Raw genomic sequence first — 17974 nt, forward strand, 5'->3', positions numbered from 1 at the left:
AATTTATTAAAAAACTTGGAAAATTTGAGATTGACAATTTAAAAATTAAACATAATTGTATTAATAACAAAGGCATATAAAACTTGGAGTCTTTGTTTTATTAATTATGAGAATAATATTTAAAGACATATGAAAAACAAATATAATTATGAATAATGTACTAGTGATAAGTAATTATAAATTTTAATACATAACAATATTAATAAGTAAGGTCATCTGAATAAATATTTGGGAAATATTTTAACTATTGGAATTAAAAAATGCTTTGATTAAATTTTTAATAATTAAAATGCTATACTTATACAAGGTAATTTTTATTTTAATATTGTAAATATTTACATTCTGAAAACCGAACTAAATCAGTTTAACAAGACAACTAAACCTTAAGGATGCATAAATGTATCTTTTTTTAAATTGTTTATAAATTATTATTACTTTATATACTTAATTCCCATGAGCTAATTCTTATCGAAAATAATATGATAAGAACAATATGCAAAATGTTCAGAATATTAATGAGAAATTGTTTGATTTGTATTTATGGTTACTATCTATTATGAGTAGTGATTAACCTTAAAACTTTAAAAATACATAACAGATGTTTAAAAATTACCTTATAAGTACACATGATTATCTTTAGGGTGGGGGTAAAATCTATGTACATTTTGGTTAAATTTATGATTTATAAATTTTATTATATATGAGTTTTTTAAATTTATTGTAATAAATAAATAATTAATTTTAATCTTATTTATACTTTGCTTTTGTGTAATTAGGGTTTTTATGGTCAATGAGTGTGAACAATTAAATAAGCTAATAATTAGTATTGATGTTTGTCAATACTTTAGCTTTAAAAGGACCAACTTATACATATATATAACAATATAATTAGGACTGAGGGTTTGAAAAATAAAAATAAAACAAATAAAATATAGACGACAAAAAATAAGTCAATTAAGAAAAATAATAATTTATCAGCTATGCATTTCGTAAATTTGTGAAAAACCTGATCGAAATTTAGTTTGTGTTACATTTTATGATAATATTTTTAGTATCAACTTTGAGCTTTATTATCGAATAAGACACGTAACACAAAGTTTTGAAGGGCCAATGCAATCGTCATGACAAAACGCTCCACATTTCTTACATACTACCATAGCGTTAAGACTACACGAACAATCATTTGTTTGCTGTGACTGACCATAGGTAGATACTTGTATACCTACACTTGCTGGTCTTCCGCCATTTAAAATTGGAGCTATTTTGTTATTGGTCGGAGGAGCACTCGAGGATCGGCGTATACCTGTTATTCCACCAGACCTCTGAACCAACAGGTACTGTCCCATTTGTTTTTCGGTTAGTTGTTGTTGCTATAAAATTATAACGAAAACAGCTTTAATAAATAACATATTTCATAAAATAACTTTCTTAACAATTGGAAAATATATTATTTTTTTTGTAATTAAAAAATGAAAATACTGTATTAATTGGTTGTTAATTGATTCTAAAATTCTAAATATTACTGAAGACAAATATGATTATAGATGACTAGATGTAACTATCAAAAAACTTAAACCTTTTATATAGCTGAATAAAAATCTTTTGAATTATAATTAAAATACACAAATATTAAGAATTGATGCCACTGAGACTTATTTTTTGGCTACATTCAATAATTATTGAATAGGAGTAATAAGGTAATTAACATGTTTATTTTTTATTTCTTACATCAGATGTATACGGTGGTCCAACAGACATTGTTACTGGAATGCCACGAGAAGATGCAAATACATGTCTAACGACCAGGGGTTGTGAACTGCTGGTGATATTTATGTTCCTTATTGGTTTTGGTCCATTTCGTAAGCTAATATAAAGTTATAAAACCAGTTCTCAATAATTTAATATTTTTTCATAAAATATTGTTTTACTTACATAGAACTTTTGCCAACTAATACTGCTGGTGGTGGTTTCAGTTGACACCTAAGTTGATTACGATTAGGGCTATTTTGTATAACAGCTTGACATATTTGGTAACTTCTTTCTAAATTAATAGCACCTGGTGGTTGCTGCTTCATTGATGTTCTACCCAGTGTTCTACTAGATCCACCGCTACTTGAGCTCACCTTAAAAACACAAAACAATAAAGGTTTTTGGTTCAATAAGATTTATGTTTCAACAATACTGAAGATAAGTTGTAAAAATCTTACTTGTGATTTGATCGATGACACATAAGTATGGTGAACTGGACGATCAGAAGGAGCTGATGATATATTAGATATTGTGTTGATAAATGAAAAATCATTAGGGATATTAGATTCTAGAGGAGATTGAAGTAACGGAGATATTGATAAAGATGGAGTACTAGGTAGTGGTGAACTGTTAGAAGAAGTAATAACAAGAGGCTGAATAACACTAGGCATTCGAACAACCACAGGTGGAGAAATGTTTTTTGGAAGTTCTTGAATAATATTCATATTCATATTATTATCATTTGGCTCGATTGGTAGAATTTGATTAGTTGTTGAGTTTACATCTTCTATTTTTGGAGTTAAAGTAACTGAAAATACATTTTCACACATAAAAAAATTTATTTATATATATATATAAATACATAAACTTAATGAATTTAATTTAAATATACCTTCCAACTCCAATTGGACTTCACTTTCACTTTGTTCTTTTTCTTTTGAAGTAGAAACGCAATCATATTCTGGAATTAATGTACCCAGATCATCATTCATTAACGAAGACCAGTTTTTAATCACTGATGTTTCATCCAAATTAACATCATCAATTTTATCAACATCACCAATAAATTCATCTTTCATTGGAATATCTATTACAATGTCTTCATCCTGTATGGACAAACAAATTAAGTTTTATAAAATTATTAAAATTATACAATTTATATTCTTAAAAACATAAAATAATATTGCACAACGTTTTTTTAAGACTAATTCTAGGTTGCATAAAAAAATTTATTAATTTTATGGTTCACTAAAATTTAATAATCATAGGCCTCTAAATCATGATGCATTCAATTTAGTTACTGATTACTCATGCAATACACGGCAATAGACATTTTTTTCAAAAAAGAGTTTCTTATAAGTATAACTTCATATTAATCAATGTATATAATTTAAAAAAAATTTAATTAATATAAATAATGTGAAAATAAAATGATTGCCAATCTTGGACCAGAAAAAAAATTGAGTCATCAGTCATTATTTTATTTAATTTTAATTTCATTACATTAAAAGTTTCATGACATTTTAATAAAAAATACCATATTCTTTTCATATTTTGTAGTTTCTTTTTACGATTGTTATGGCATGTTTAATATTTTCACACTTATATCAAAATTATAAATTATCAAGCTAAAACTATAATATTTGCAAGTATTTACTTTTGTCAAAACCAAATCCTCCATAAATGGTTTTATAGTAGAATCAGTCGTAGAATCAACAGAATCCCATGGTAATTCTAATTTGTTATCTTCAATTTTAATATCAATATCATCAGATGAAGAACATGTGGTTGGTATGGTTGTTGTTGCAGTAGTTGCTGTTGTTGTAGTAATTGTAGTTGTCGTTGTTGTCGCCTCTTTTGTTGTTGCTGTTATGGTATTTATTGGTACATTCTTACTAACTGTAATAACAGGTGGTGTGTTGACTGGAACAGTGATAGTTTCAGTTTTCTTATGCTTAGGATTACGCCAGTCCGAAACAGCAGCATTTGAATTTGATAGTCTATTTTCACCCCAGATAGGTTCAAAATACTTTAACTGAAATTAAAAATCCATTATGTTAAAACATATTCAATTATTTGAATAAGTAACATTCATTTTTACATATATATGTTTCCTCAATTTTTATTCTTCTAAAACTAAAGAATTCATAAAATTCTAACACAATTTATACGTAATGTGTTCAACAGATTCCTACAAGAGAACATGATAATTGATAAAACAAAAATGATGTGCGTTCTTCACCAAGTTCCTGAATGATCTCCAGTGATAGTTGGTCTCAACTAGTTAGTAAGGTACAAGAACAATCTGCCTAATAGAATGGAACAAAGTAAACTGGTACAACAATAATAATAATTCCTTTCAAGCACAACTAGGGTCTAGTTTATACATGCAAATTTTTAATTAATAAGATGCCAATATGTTTTTAAAAAAACTATGAATACTTTCAATTTTCTTAATAATGAGAAAAATACGATTTTTATGCAAATACTATCAATTAACAACAAAATATCACGCTTTTATGTATTCAAATAATGTAAACATTTTTTTTTAAACTAATTATTCAATGCACATTTTGTGTGACCAACTTAAAACAAAATCCAAAATGAATAAGTGATAACAAAATTTGTAAAGGTTCATTAATCGAAAAGGAATAATAATGATGGGGAAAAAATTGGCATTTTTTAATCATAATTTACAAAATATTCCAATGTATGCAAAAAATGGTTTTTCCTATTTAACCAATAGTCCTAATTCTTTACTCCCATTGAATTTCATGCACTCAATAAGAATGACATACAAAGGTAAATATATAATAACTTATAATAATATATATAATGTATTCTCAAATAAAATTATTTAACAACTTACCTTAAATGGATCTAGTTTGCTTTTTTCACGATCAATATCCATTTTCATTTTTTGCTGATTTTCAGGTGTAAACTCCCCTTCTGATAGTCTATCAGTCCATTCAAGACAAGCTTGAGCAAAGAACTCGTTATTTAAAACAGATGGGTTTAATAATGGCCTATAAAATCACAAGATTAATTATTATTAAATATATTTAGGCATGAGTTATAATATTTAACTTGAGTATACAAACCGAAAATCAGATTGAGTATCATTTAAATTTTCTCGATCAACATGTGGTAACATTTGAATAAGTTTATGTTGATAGAGTCGTGGGAGCATTGAAAAAGTTTGCTTATTCAAAAGTGATCTTAAATTAACTTGTGCAAGAACAGAATCTGGCGTCTCTAAATCAACACAACCTTCAGCCTTTGCTTGTTGCAATTGAGCAGCAGCTGACAATCGTTTTGATCCTGGACGTTTACGTGGTTTTACCAAGCTAAATCCTGGAATAGATGATAACACTTCTATCATAGTAGGTACTCTAGATTCATCTTCAATGGCTGTAAAAACACAATTAAAAGTATTAAAAATAATGTTTTAGACGATAATTTAAAGATTATAAATGTAAAATTAACATAAAATATATTAAACAAACACTTCAATAAGTACTAGCTCTAAAAATACATTTTTATTTATCAATTTTAGATGTTTGAATTACGGCAAGGATAAACAAAATAAAATAAATTTATTATAGTTAATAAATACAGAATTGTTTTTTTAATACTATATAGTTAGCTCCAAAAATGTTTATGAAATTCACCAACGACTTAACTCGCAATTGCAACATTTTATAAATTAATAAGTTAAATAGATGAATAAAACTTGTTAAAGAAAATTATTATTGTACGTACGATGAATATTTTAACAAATAATTGTAATTAATAAAAAAATAACAAATTATAATAGTGTTTGTAGTAAGTTTGTCGCCAATAGCTTTTAGCATATTATACACAAATTTGAAATAATAATGACAAAAAAACCATTTTAGTTTTTGATTAAATTAATTCAAATTTTAGAGTAATTACGTCTCGAAAAAAATATAAAATACTAGTAAGTAGGGATAAAATATTTCATATTTTTGCTATAATTATTTAATGTAATATTATTTATAACAATTCATAATTAATACATAATTTAAAAAAAAATAACTTTAGAAAATTAAGTACATATATAAATATATACTTAAAGTTGATAGTATAAATTATTTTAATTAGGTTTGTGAAATTAAAAATCTATTATAACAAAAAAAAGTAATGAACTTATACCTTTTAAGAGCAAATTTATAGATTTATACATATTTACAAGCTTATACTTTTAACTCTATTCTTAGCCCAAATATGACAAACATTTTTTGATAACTTTTAATAGATATTTAAAAAACTGTAACTCAAAGAGAAAATTATTATTAACTATTTTTTATTTATCTACCAACATGAACAATTTTAAAAATGTGTTTTGAAAACAAACTGTCTCCATAACTTTTGAAATTGGCTGCTATACTAGAATACCTAAAATTACTATGGGCAAAACTTATTTAAAAAAGTTTTATAGGACTTTTTAGAGCCCTACAGTTTTATTTTAAAACCACATAAATACAACAAAGATACCGAAGTACAAATTAGAATATTTGAAGTTTTGAAAGTCATTTATTAGGAATAAAATTCAATTCATAACTGACTGTTACTAAGTAGATAAAGTATTTATTTAAGATAGCTATCAATATGATGTGATCATTGAGTGCTCTTGATTAGTGAATCTAATTGTATTATTGAACATAGTACAGGATCAAAGATGCTGATAATCTATATGCATTAACAGCAAAGTGCATTTAAACTACAAGTACTAAGAGCATAACAAGACAATATTGAGATAAGAATTTGAGAAACCAAAGCTAAATTGATTCATGAGATAATTTAATTTAAATTTAAATTTGTTAATTGCTTCAGCAACTTGGGCTATTGGCTACAGGAATCTTAGCTTAATTAAATCTATTGAGGAATCATTTTACAATATTAATAGGTATAATGAAACTATCAAACAAAAGTTTGGTCTGTCATACGTTTGTTAAATAGAGACAACAAACACACAGGTTTGTATTCCATAACATCAAACTATGGTAATGCAAAATTCTTGTTTAAAAAGTACTACATTGATTTATACAGTAATCCCTCGTTATCCGCTGAGGTTAGGTTCCAGCAAAGTTGCGCAGATATCGAAACCGCGGATAACGAGACCATAAAGCAATGTAAAACGGGAAGTAAGGTTTTATTTACACACAATTTTTAATTTTTACTATTTTATACATATTTTGTATTTAATTTTAAAAATCACAAAAAGGTTAATGTTTTACAATTATTTGATTATTTATTTTTTTAGTAAAATATATTAATTATTTATACATACATAATATATATTAGGAAGGATGAAAAAAAATTGTATATTATCTACATATTAAGGTAAGTACTTTATGTAGCTTATCTGTTATAAGTATGGGTATAATAAAGATACAATTTCATCGTATGTATTAAAGAAAATGTTATCGCCGACCCGACCGCGGATAATCGAAACCGCGGATTAAAAATACACGGACAACGAGGGATTACTGTATTTATTTTTATCTATTAACGCCAAACGGCAGTTTAACACGAATTGGTGAGTATATAATATTATAGTATGGACATGAAATAAAGCATATTATCAGTTATCTGTATTTTCTAATATCTAAATTAAACAGTGTAAGTACAAATTTATATTAAAATGATGTTATACTTGCAGATGTCAACTGTCTTGCATACGTTTAGTATATCAAATTTTTCCTAGTTTATTTTAGATAATATTAGAAAAATTAACATATTCAAATAAAAATTTGAGAAAAAAGTCTGCTCAAGAGCTTGCATTTCTTTCAATAAATTTGATAATATGTAATTCTTCTCTATACTCTATTTAGGATAAGAATGCCCAAATTCATACATGGATACTGATTACTGAGCCTTTGGCAGTTATCTCTATTTTATGGTAATGGTATGAATTATCATTTGCTTACTTTAACTCATGAACTAAGATATACAGGACTAGACACTGTTGGGTGGGCGGGTATGAGGGGTACGGTCAGTAAATGTTACGCCGCTCCTTTAAGTGGATCTGGCGAGATCTATGAGAATAACTTAGCAATCTAATTAAAACACAATTTGCATGCTATAAATACATATTTCAAAAATAAAACATAAATATGTTTATTTTAACAAATTATAACATATTACATTACAATGCGCATGCGACAGTATTCGGTATTTCAAAATAGAGAGCAAAACAAATAAAGTTCAAAAAAAATTTTTATTACTCGGTAATATTTTTAGTTTAAATATGTAATATATAAATACAGTATGATAAATATTTTAAATAATTTTCGCACCTTTTTTTATTTGCAGTTTATATATTTTATAACCAATTAACAAATGGTTAAAATTTAAAAGTTAAAACATCTAAAACACTATATCAAAAATACATAGTATATTAAGGAATAATATTATTCTTTATACTATGCACTAGATGTTAAGGATGTGCGTCGTTACTCGTTACTTAGTATTACTTAGTAATAACATTAATAAACTAATTTGTCACCAGATAGCGTAGGTTCCACTTAAAGGAGTAATGCGTAACATTGTCTGACCGGCTGATAAGGCTCTGTGTCCAGTCCTGTATATCTTAGTTCATGCTTTAACTAAGATAATTGCCAGAAGCTCAATTATCAGTATTCAAGTGCATTTTAAAGTAGGGTGTAGCATAGAGATGCTTAAAAAATGCACCATGTTCTTCATAGAACAGAGAATTTTATTATATTTGAAAGAAGAAAAAATGACGACCTATACAAGCTATATGGAAAAAACAAAATATATTATTATACATAAGAACCAAGAGAAAAGAATTGTTTGGACATATATAGAGCCAAAGATGATAAACTAAAAATAGTTCTCGATGATACCATACACAAGAAGAAAACACCATTTAGGTCGACCACAAATGACACAAAGATGCTGTAGAGAAAGGCATTTGGATGGTGAATAGAAATGTACAAGTTGACCTGGCATTCGACAGGAAAACATGGAGAGGATGGCTTGTGGCATTTTAGGTTAAAATTAGGAACAAAATCCCTAATTAGTATTAACATCACTTTAATTTATGATCTTTTTAATACCCAGCTGTCATTATCATTATTATAATTAAACTATAAGTTGAATAATATGATACTTACTGTTTATCTGATTGGAGGGGAGTATAATTCTTGGAAGAGGAGCTACATTTCCAGCAGCAATAGTAGTGTTTTTGCGCCTTCGTTTAGCCTGTTGTCGTAAAGCATGTTTCATTACTGTTTTGGAACCTGAACTCTTAGCACTAGAAGCTCCTCTAGTTACTTTTGAAATACTCCAAACATTATCATTTTCATTGGTTATCTTATCATTTTCTGAAAAAAATAAGTTTAAAGTTTAAAATAATAATAAGCAACTTCATTGGTCCTTTTAAATTACCTAAATTAAATTATTGAACAGCAACCATAAGCTACATTAATTCTTAAGGAGATTCGATACCGTCATTTTCTGTTTTTGTCAAACATACGCGTGACATAGTAATTTAGACGTGTTTTTTGCCAAACATACTAATTGATCTAATGAAGCGATAATAAATCTGAAAACAGATTTGAATTTGTCGTTAAGTCTACTTAAAATCGAATTTCCCACATTTTTGATATTATCCCCCAAATTCCTAAAAATGTCATTAAAAAAGAGCATTTAAAAATTTGTGTATTTCACAGGGAGAAGTTAAGATCAAAAAATCATAAATGTGGGAAAGTCGATTTCAAGTAGACTTGACGACAAATTCAAATCTGTTTTTAGAATTCTTATCGCTTCATTAGATCAATTGGTATATTTGGAAAAAAACACGTCTAAATTACTATGTCACGCGTGTGTTAGACAAAAATAGAAAATGACGGTATCGAATCCTCTTAATAAGTGACGCCTAGTTTTTATTTCATACCTTTAAGTTTTTGAAGTTTAACAGGAGTTAATGATGTGTTGGAATTGCCAGAAGAAAGAATTGTCCTTTTTCTGTCCTCCATTTTATTTATTTCATACTATGTCATATACCTAAAACAACAAATATTAATATATTATTCAGTCAATACAAGCTGTTTTTCTTAAATTTATAAGGACATTAAAATGTATTACAGCAATAAATTATAATTTTTATAGATGATTATTTCAACAGTGAATACTTGTTACTTAAAGATTGTTTGTTTGTTTCATAATTTTGTTACAAATTATTTTCATAATTGAGTTACAAATTATGAAGTCAATGAAATAATAAGTTTTAGAAAAATTAAAATGTTATATACTCAGAACAAAGCAATAAATCCGTTGATCTTACAATTATATATTTATTTTTGTCTTTAGTCACCTTCTGGAACATTAAAACTGCTCAAATTAATTTTGAGGATGGTTTCTGGTAGCAAATTTAATTTACCTAGTTAGGTTCTTTTAAATAAAAACATTTTTATAAGCATATAAATTCAAATTTAAGCATTTTCGTTACAAAAATTTTAAAAAAAATGTTACGCTTTAAGAAATGTAATTTTATTTATGAGTGTATGAAGAACAAATTTTAATAAAATGGATATTGAAACATATATTAATGGTTTTGTTTCAAAGAATTTGTTTTTACTTTTGTTGTAGGTAATTCAAAAAATATTGGGTAATTAAAGATTTTTAACGTAGGTATACATTATTTTTTATACACAATGAATTTTAAAAATATTTAGACTTATTCTAGGCTATTTATTCTACAATCCTATTCACATCATTTTAGGGTACATTGGTATTAACTTGTAAGTTCATAACAATAATAGGTATATGATATAATATAAATGTCCTCAAAAATAAAGTGACATACTGCAGTTTCCATCCAAAATCAATCTTTTACCCATACAATAATTTATCATTGAATTCAACATTAACCTACTTAAATTAACTTACTCAAATAAAGACAAAGTGAACTTAAAACATACTTTACAGTAGAGTGACTTCTCAGGATTTGTATAGATTAATATCTATAATATAATTATTTTACATAGATAACTGAAACAATTTTTTTTATCAATATTAACTCCGTACTTAGCAGTTCAAGAATATTATAATACCTATCACATATTAGAATAGTTGGGTAATAATAACTTCAACAAGCCAAAAAAAACCTAGGTAACAAACAACTATGAATGGCAATGTTAAAAACCAAAGCAAAATCGTCTATTTCAATTTTTTTATTTTTTATTTTTAAACTGTAAAAAAATGTCAAGAGTTATTTTAATTTTTAGTTATTATAGGTGTTGATTGTTTTGCAATAAACCATACACATATATGTACATAATTGAAGGTTTTTGGTAGATATATTTTGAATAAGAATTTAATTTAATTTAGCATAATGTATGCATGTAATATTAGAAAGGGATAAGAACCGATGGAATATATATATTTTTTACATCACTAAAATTGTTCAATGTCCAAGGAGAATAAGTCTTTTAGGTACTTGTGGCAGATGAAGTGTTGGACAAAATAAGGCTGTTATAAATGTTTACCAATTATCTACCTATTTGTTCATTTTTGAATATTACCATTAAAATTGAAAAAAACAAATGGACATTATTCCATAACTTCATACATTTTAAATTTTAAATAATATAAAAATCTAATAAAAACTAATAAAACTTAAACGACAGCCACAACATAAGGTATTTAGTATGTACGTTGATTTATTAGAATATTTTAATTTTTTAAGCAAGTTATTATCAAATGTAATAATATTTACATACATTATAAGATATAATAAGAAACCAACATTGATTATCATTTTGCTTAATACTTATTATATTGGTATCTAATTTTTACGTGATAAGAACAATCAATGAAGTATTATTAATCATATTGAGGGTCATCATAACATGTTCTAAAAAAAAAAAATATGTACCTATGTGAGATACTTAAAAAATAATGTCCTAAAACAATTATGCATGGATAGAAAAGTTTTCTAGTAGAAGTAATGGTGCAAAACTATCTTTGGGTATTTACATTATTTAGGTATCAATCAGCTGTTCTTCAATTTATTTATTGAAATTAGTTAAATTTTGATTTATACCTACTATATAAATTAAGTGAATTAAATTTTATAGCTAAAAATGTAATGTTGGTTAGCTTAAATAGCATACTTTTATCAGCATAAGTGGTTGTCGGTAATAGATATTATTCAATAGCTATGGTCTGTCTAATATAACATATCTTATGAAGTATGAATACACTCGACTCGGTAGGTTCCAAAAATTGATTTAACTAATAATTATAAGTGTGTAGTCAAAATTAAATAATCAAATTAAATCACCTTACAAAACAATTATAATGCAAAAAAAAGGAAATAGGGAAATTTATTGAAGAAATTTAAAAAGAGATTGTTGTTTTTTGAGTTGTAACATATATTGGTAACTTAGTATCTTACCGCTAACAATATCTCTTTGTAGGGGCTAACTTGTCATATGCACTCTAACCTCGCAAATACAACAATAGTATTTATACCAAATTATTTGATTTATCAACTCCTGATAATATGCTTTCAAGGTTTTTTTTTTACAATAATATAACAGTATGTTATTATAAATATAATAAACTATTACAGGTATCTTATTGAAATGTGGTGGAGAGTATTCAAAAAAAGAGACACGTATGAAGCTTTTTTAAGGGATATGGCATTAGTATTTCAATGTTTTGTTTACAAACAATATTTTTTCTAATTATTAATTATATTTTAAAAGAATTCAATTTAAAATCATATATAGTTAAGTGATAAAGACAACAACCACAGTGTCTTTAGTAATATAATAATTTCGAATAAAAAGTATATAATCTATTTATAAAAATGTTTAATTACATACTAGATACTCAATTATAATAACTTAGAGTATAATAATTATGGTGGTCATTAAAATCACTTTTATATCATCAATTCCTTATGAGAATTTAGTGTCTGAATATTGCTGTAGAGTGGAAAAAACTATATAGTGCATACACTACAGTCGCAATGTTACTGGTAGAGCGTACCCTCGAGCGCACCTGACAAGATTGCCTTTTATCCGCAGAATAAGAATATACTCGGGTAGAAAACTATAACAGCAGTGCATGTAGGTCGGGCTTATGACTAACTATATGTTAATAAGTAATAACTATGACAAGGTTGAGGTATGGAACTAGTCAGCTGACGGTGCAACGTGGTACATTCATATTCTGCAGCGAGAATTGAATAATAATTTAATTGAATATTAAGTTTTTCTTTTACCATTGGTTCATAGCAAATTAAGACACTATAATAAAAATATAATGAAATAAATAAGTAAAAAAAAAAATACACATATGAAAGTATGAAACAATATTGTAGAATCAAATCCGCCCAAAACAAAAATAAAAATGTAATACAGCTAAGACTAAAAACTGTTGATTTACACAACATCATACATACTTTTTTAATTGTAAACTGTGATAATGATTTTCATAATTATATTAGGTATATTCAAATTCAGCAAAAGTTAGAAAAAAATATTATTGATTTCATTTATAATTATTATCAAAAGATGGTGTAAAGACGGATTGAAAATAATTTGTATATTTTTTAACTGTCACTTTGATTTATTTTAAACGTCAACAAAATATACAAGTTATTTATTAATTATTATTATTATTATTATTTATTGAATAAATATAGGCTTCTCCCAAAGTACAGTAGTTGGTAGTACCATAAAGATAAATAATACTCGATAGCAACTAAAATGTTAAATGAGCATATTGATAAATGTTTAGAATATTTTAAAGAAGTTAACTTAATGTCAATATACAATTCAGAGTTAAATAGAAAATATAACAATCTAACTAACCATATCAGTTGGTCAACAGCAGGCACATTAATTTATATTTGTACTCAAAACATATTCTTAGAGAAATGAGAAGTTCTGAAAATCAAAGCGTTTAGTGGGTATCATCGTTTTCATCATGCCCAAATGATGTACAATACTTAATAATAATACTTACACTTTTTTTTAATTTAATTTTTTTCCCACAGTCTATAACAATCTATCAGTTAAGTAAGCTCAATTTTTGAAACAATAGATGTTAGTAATGTTGATGTGAATGGATGGACCAAAGAATCATACTTTTGGATGAATAGTTGGATAGTTATCATAATTATTTGAAGAAATGTTTAGTTTATTAATATCATAATTTTGTCTTAATCACATACGTAATCAAATGCATACAATAAGATTTTAAAATGTGACCCATCTCATTAGGTTTTACTTTCAGATTTCATCAGATTTCATTAAAAAAATCATTAACTCTTAAATATTAGCAGTCTGCTTGAACCTATGAATTTAGCATAGGTACTTACATTAATTAGGATACAAAATAGGTTTTTATTATAATAGTTAATTAGGCAATAACATACTATTTGGTATTAATAGTAAATTCGGCAGTAATAAATATTTTGGGCTCCTATACTTAATTAACCTGAAATAATATACCTATAAGGTAGAAACTAATAAAATAATCATACAAACAATTACTCTTCAATAACATATTATTTAACAAATTTAATAGAGGTAGCCAAATGTTTAAATTTGGTACTTCCAAGTTTTGAGCCTTGGTATATTATTAGTATTTAATTGAGAACTTAATTGAAATTGAAAATTATTATTTTAGCCATCGCTTTTAATTTGAATAACAACTAGATCAATATCACAATGCTTAAAAATACAAAATAAATGCCATCATTTAAACATGGATACTCTACAAAATATGTAAGTAATACAAGCAAACATGTAAGTATGTACGAACAAGAAACAATAGAAAGGCTAACAATAATTAAATTGATTGAACATTGACTAAAATAAAAAAATAATAATAAAATGTAAAGTATCGAAAATTATAAAACCATATACCTAGATACGTCAAAATCAGATACACCACAGTCGACACACGAGTACACTAGACAACAACCAGCTACCTAATCAGGACCACAAAGTAGCATAACAAACAACCAGATGTTACACAGTACGTAGCAGATTAATATTATACAAGAGTACTAAATGTAGATACAATATTGGTATGGATACTGACCTATTTCTAAGGGAAGTTCCACAGTAATGATGAATCGCACGTACCCGTAGGGGAATAAAAAAAACGTAGCCGGACAAGTATCGTCAGTGGCACGAGCACTTGTTGAGGTGAGCGGCAGACACAATTCTTAGACGGAACGTCTTTAACTAAGGTGCTCTGGCGACAACTGGCTTCCAGATGGATAGCAGTGGATGCAGCGACCTCCAAATGTCCGGCCAAGCGAACGGACAACAAGCGACGTTGGTGGTAGGACCGTCGTCATACGTATTCTTGGTAGCGGTGGTGGCGGTGTTCGTCGTCGTTTTCTTCTTCTTCGTCGTCGTCGTCGTCGTCGTCGTCTTCTTGTTGTTGGCGCCGGGTCCGTCGTTTACGCATTTCGTCGAGAACCGTTTTTCGAACGCTGAACGCCGTGCGAGCAGAACAATAACAATCGCATATTACTGTCACCGGGCCGTGTCGTGATGAGACAAGATCGACGGAGCGAACGACAAAACGTAAAAGCAGATGATCACACGAGAACGAGAGAACTGAGAAAAAAAAACCAATTACTATTTATTGATTATAATATTATGTATGTCGATCGACCGACGCCGTACCAACTACGTGCGCGCGTATTTCATGTACGTTATCGTTAACGGACGCGTTGCCGTCTCGTCTCCTCCTCGTCGAACTACGACGCGTATAACGTAATATCAACTAATTAATACTACAATATTACAAGAACGCTGTCCGCGGTGCGTGCGTGCGAGCGAGTTCACTGTGCGCGAATAATATTATACTAATATATTTTATTATTATTTAAATAATAATAATAATAATATAATACAATACGATATTAGACGTTGTTGGAAGTGAAAAAAAAAATAATAATAATATTATCTACGCGAGTTATCAGCGAACGGGCCAGTAGTCACAGACGAAACGCGGCGGCGGCGGCGGTGAGAACGTCGTCGTCGTCGCTGCGTACAATACAACCACTACGGATGCGGGTGCCGTCACGGTGGGGGTAATCGTCCGTGTTGCCGCCGCGCCATCGGTGTTTGTGTGTTATTATTATTATTATTATTGTGAAATTACGCCGTAGACGTGTGCGCAGCGCTCGACGTTACGACGGCGGTGGCGATGATAATAATAATATTATTATTGTATACTGTTGCGTGCGAAACCTGCGACTGCGGCGATAGCGACCGAAACGATCCGAGCGGAGTCGGTTGGCGTTTCTTTTTCTTCTTATTATTTTTATTACCTACCTACCTATACGGCTGTAATGCCATACGGCATACACGTTATTATATACATCCACATCAATGCATTATACCGTATCGTTATATTATACCTTTGACTCGGCTTTTACTCGCATTTCGTTTTATTCATTTTATTATTATTATCATTTCTCCCCGTTCCCCATCCGTAACGTTTGCTTGCATACGCGCACTGCGCACTGTCGCCGTTCACATAGAAAATAATAATAATAATAGTATTGCCGCTATCCACTCGGCGTGGTGACAAAAACCTACTGCCGCCAGCCAGACGCGCCGTGAGCCCGTGACCTCCCCCAGTCCTCCTCCTCATCGGCCACCCACCGCCGCTACGAGGAGGATTCGCGAGAAAACGTCGACGGATCGCATCGCGCTCAACCCACTCCCCGCGGCCGACACCCCAACCACTATCGCCGCCGTTCGGTCGGACTCGGACCATCTGACTTTACCGTACCTACCTACTATCGTTGCACTGCCGAGGAGAAAATATTAAGCGTACGCAGTACAACCGTCAAACACCCGAGTCCAGAGTCCATAATTTATCGTTGTTATTTGTTAAAATGCAATACAGAGCCACACGAAAGATCAAAAGATTCCTATTATCATAATAATATTGTTTAGACAATCGATACAGACGCTACGCCGCCGTTGAGTGAAGCACAATATTTATATAATTATTGTGCTAGGTGTCATCAGAAACGGCTGAGGTCGCGTCCTGAATTGATATCACGCATAATAATGTATAATCCTAATCTCTTTTCTGTGGTATAAATGTATTATAATCATTAAACAAAACGCTAACGTAAATCCAACTCTCCTCGTATAATATACCAACTCAATTAAACTGAATATCGATCGTTCGAATTATTAAACTTCAACGCCTAGCTGGCTGGCTCTCTAGCATAACCCAATTTTATTCGTATATGTAGGCCTTTGAATGTAGCTTGGATTTTATAGATAGAGAAGTATAGAATATAAGTATAATTGTTGTTAGTATGTATTTTATGATGGTAGATGGTAGGAAGCTATCAAATAGTAATTCTACATCTGCTGTCATCTTATCCGAACAACAATTACCTACCATAAACTGATCGATGAGTGTTCTTTTTTACATTTTTCAAATATTTATAACTTTTTAATTACAATTTTAAGTAGTTTGGGATTTATTTAATAGGTACTACTTGGCCTGATAGCCACATAGGCTAAAGTTAAATTTATTGTACATTATGTACATGCAATATTCATAATTATATTATGAACAATGAACATTAAATAAAATGAAATAAGCAAGTAATTACTCTTTACTGGTTAGATATAATAGTATAATACTACCCAATGTTAAGTAGGTTTATATTATGTAAGATAAAAACTCAAAGGTCATATCATTATTTGACTAAACTAGGCAATTATACTTACATACATGCATGAATATAATAAGATTGAAAATGATTAAAATGTGTAGTGTAATTTTTTTAAGGCATTTTTTTATTATAATTTATTGGTACTATATATTGTACTAATTAATAATGAACTAATTATATATTATAATTTTAACCTAATCATTATTCATTAATCATTACTAATTATTAATTAATAACATGTAAAGCAATGTTGTATCATAATGTGTTAATAAGTATCATAGTTCATAATAATAAATAATAATATATTATTCATTATTCACATACTACTTTTAAGTTCAATAATATTATACTTGGGTCAACAATAAATATTAAATGTGATAGATACCTACATATGCACAATTGAGTGGGGGCTGGTGGGGCTAAACCAATCCCAAAATTTACTATTAGTTCGCCTGAAAAAAAATGTATGTACTTATTTTTTTTAACTCGCAA

The 17974-nt window shown here is 28.3% G+C and overlaps 1 protein-coding gene across 3 annotated transcripts; it reads right to left on the bottom strand.

Moving 5' to 3' along the window:
• Positions 1–249: 249 nt before the first annotated feature.
• LOC111037197 (polycomb protein Asx) lies at positions 250–15807 on the bottom strand. 3 transcript variants are annotated; one of them, XM_022319594.1, is made up of 12 exons: positions 15459–15807; positions 14863–15389; positions 9695–9804; positions 8913–9122; positions 4851–5160; positions 4619–4775; positions 3407–3784; positions 2642–2855; positions 2208–2557; positions 1933–2123; positions 1729–1864; positions 250–1370 (listed from the first exon to the last, which is right to left on the bottom strand). In XM_022319594.1, the coding sequence occupies exons 3-12, from the start codon at positions 9774–9776 to the stop codon at positions 1071–1073; spliced, it is 2328 nt and encodes a 775-aa protein (XP_022175286.1). In that variant the 5' UTR covers positions 9777–9804; positions 14863–15389; positions 15459–15807; the 3' UTR covers positions 250–1070. The 3 variants fall into 3 exon arrangements, with proteins under 3 accessions (XP_022175286.1, XP_022175287.1, XP_022175285.1); XM_022319595.1 differs by having other exon boundaries at positions 14907–15807; XM_022319593.1 differs by having other exon boundaries at positions 14863–15807.
• Positions 15808–17974: the final 2167 nt, after the last annotated feature.

The sequence above is a fragment of the Myzus persicae genome, unplaced genomic scaffold (assembly GCF_001856785.1).
Source record: "Myzus persicae strain clone G006 unplaced genomic scaffold, MPER_G0061.0, whole genome shotgun sequence".
Taxonomy (NCBI): Eukaryota; Metazoa; Arthropoda; class Insecta; order Hemiptera; family Aphididae; genus Myzus; species Myzus persicae.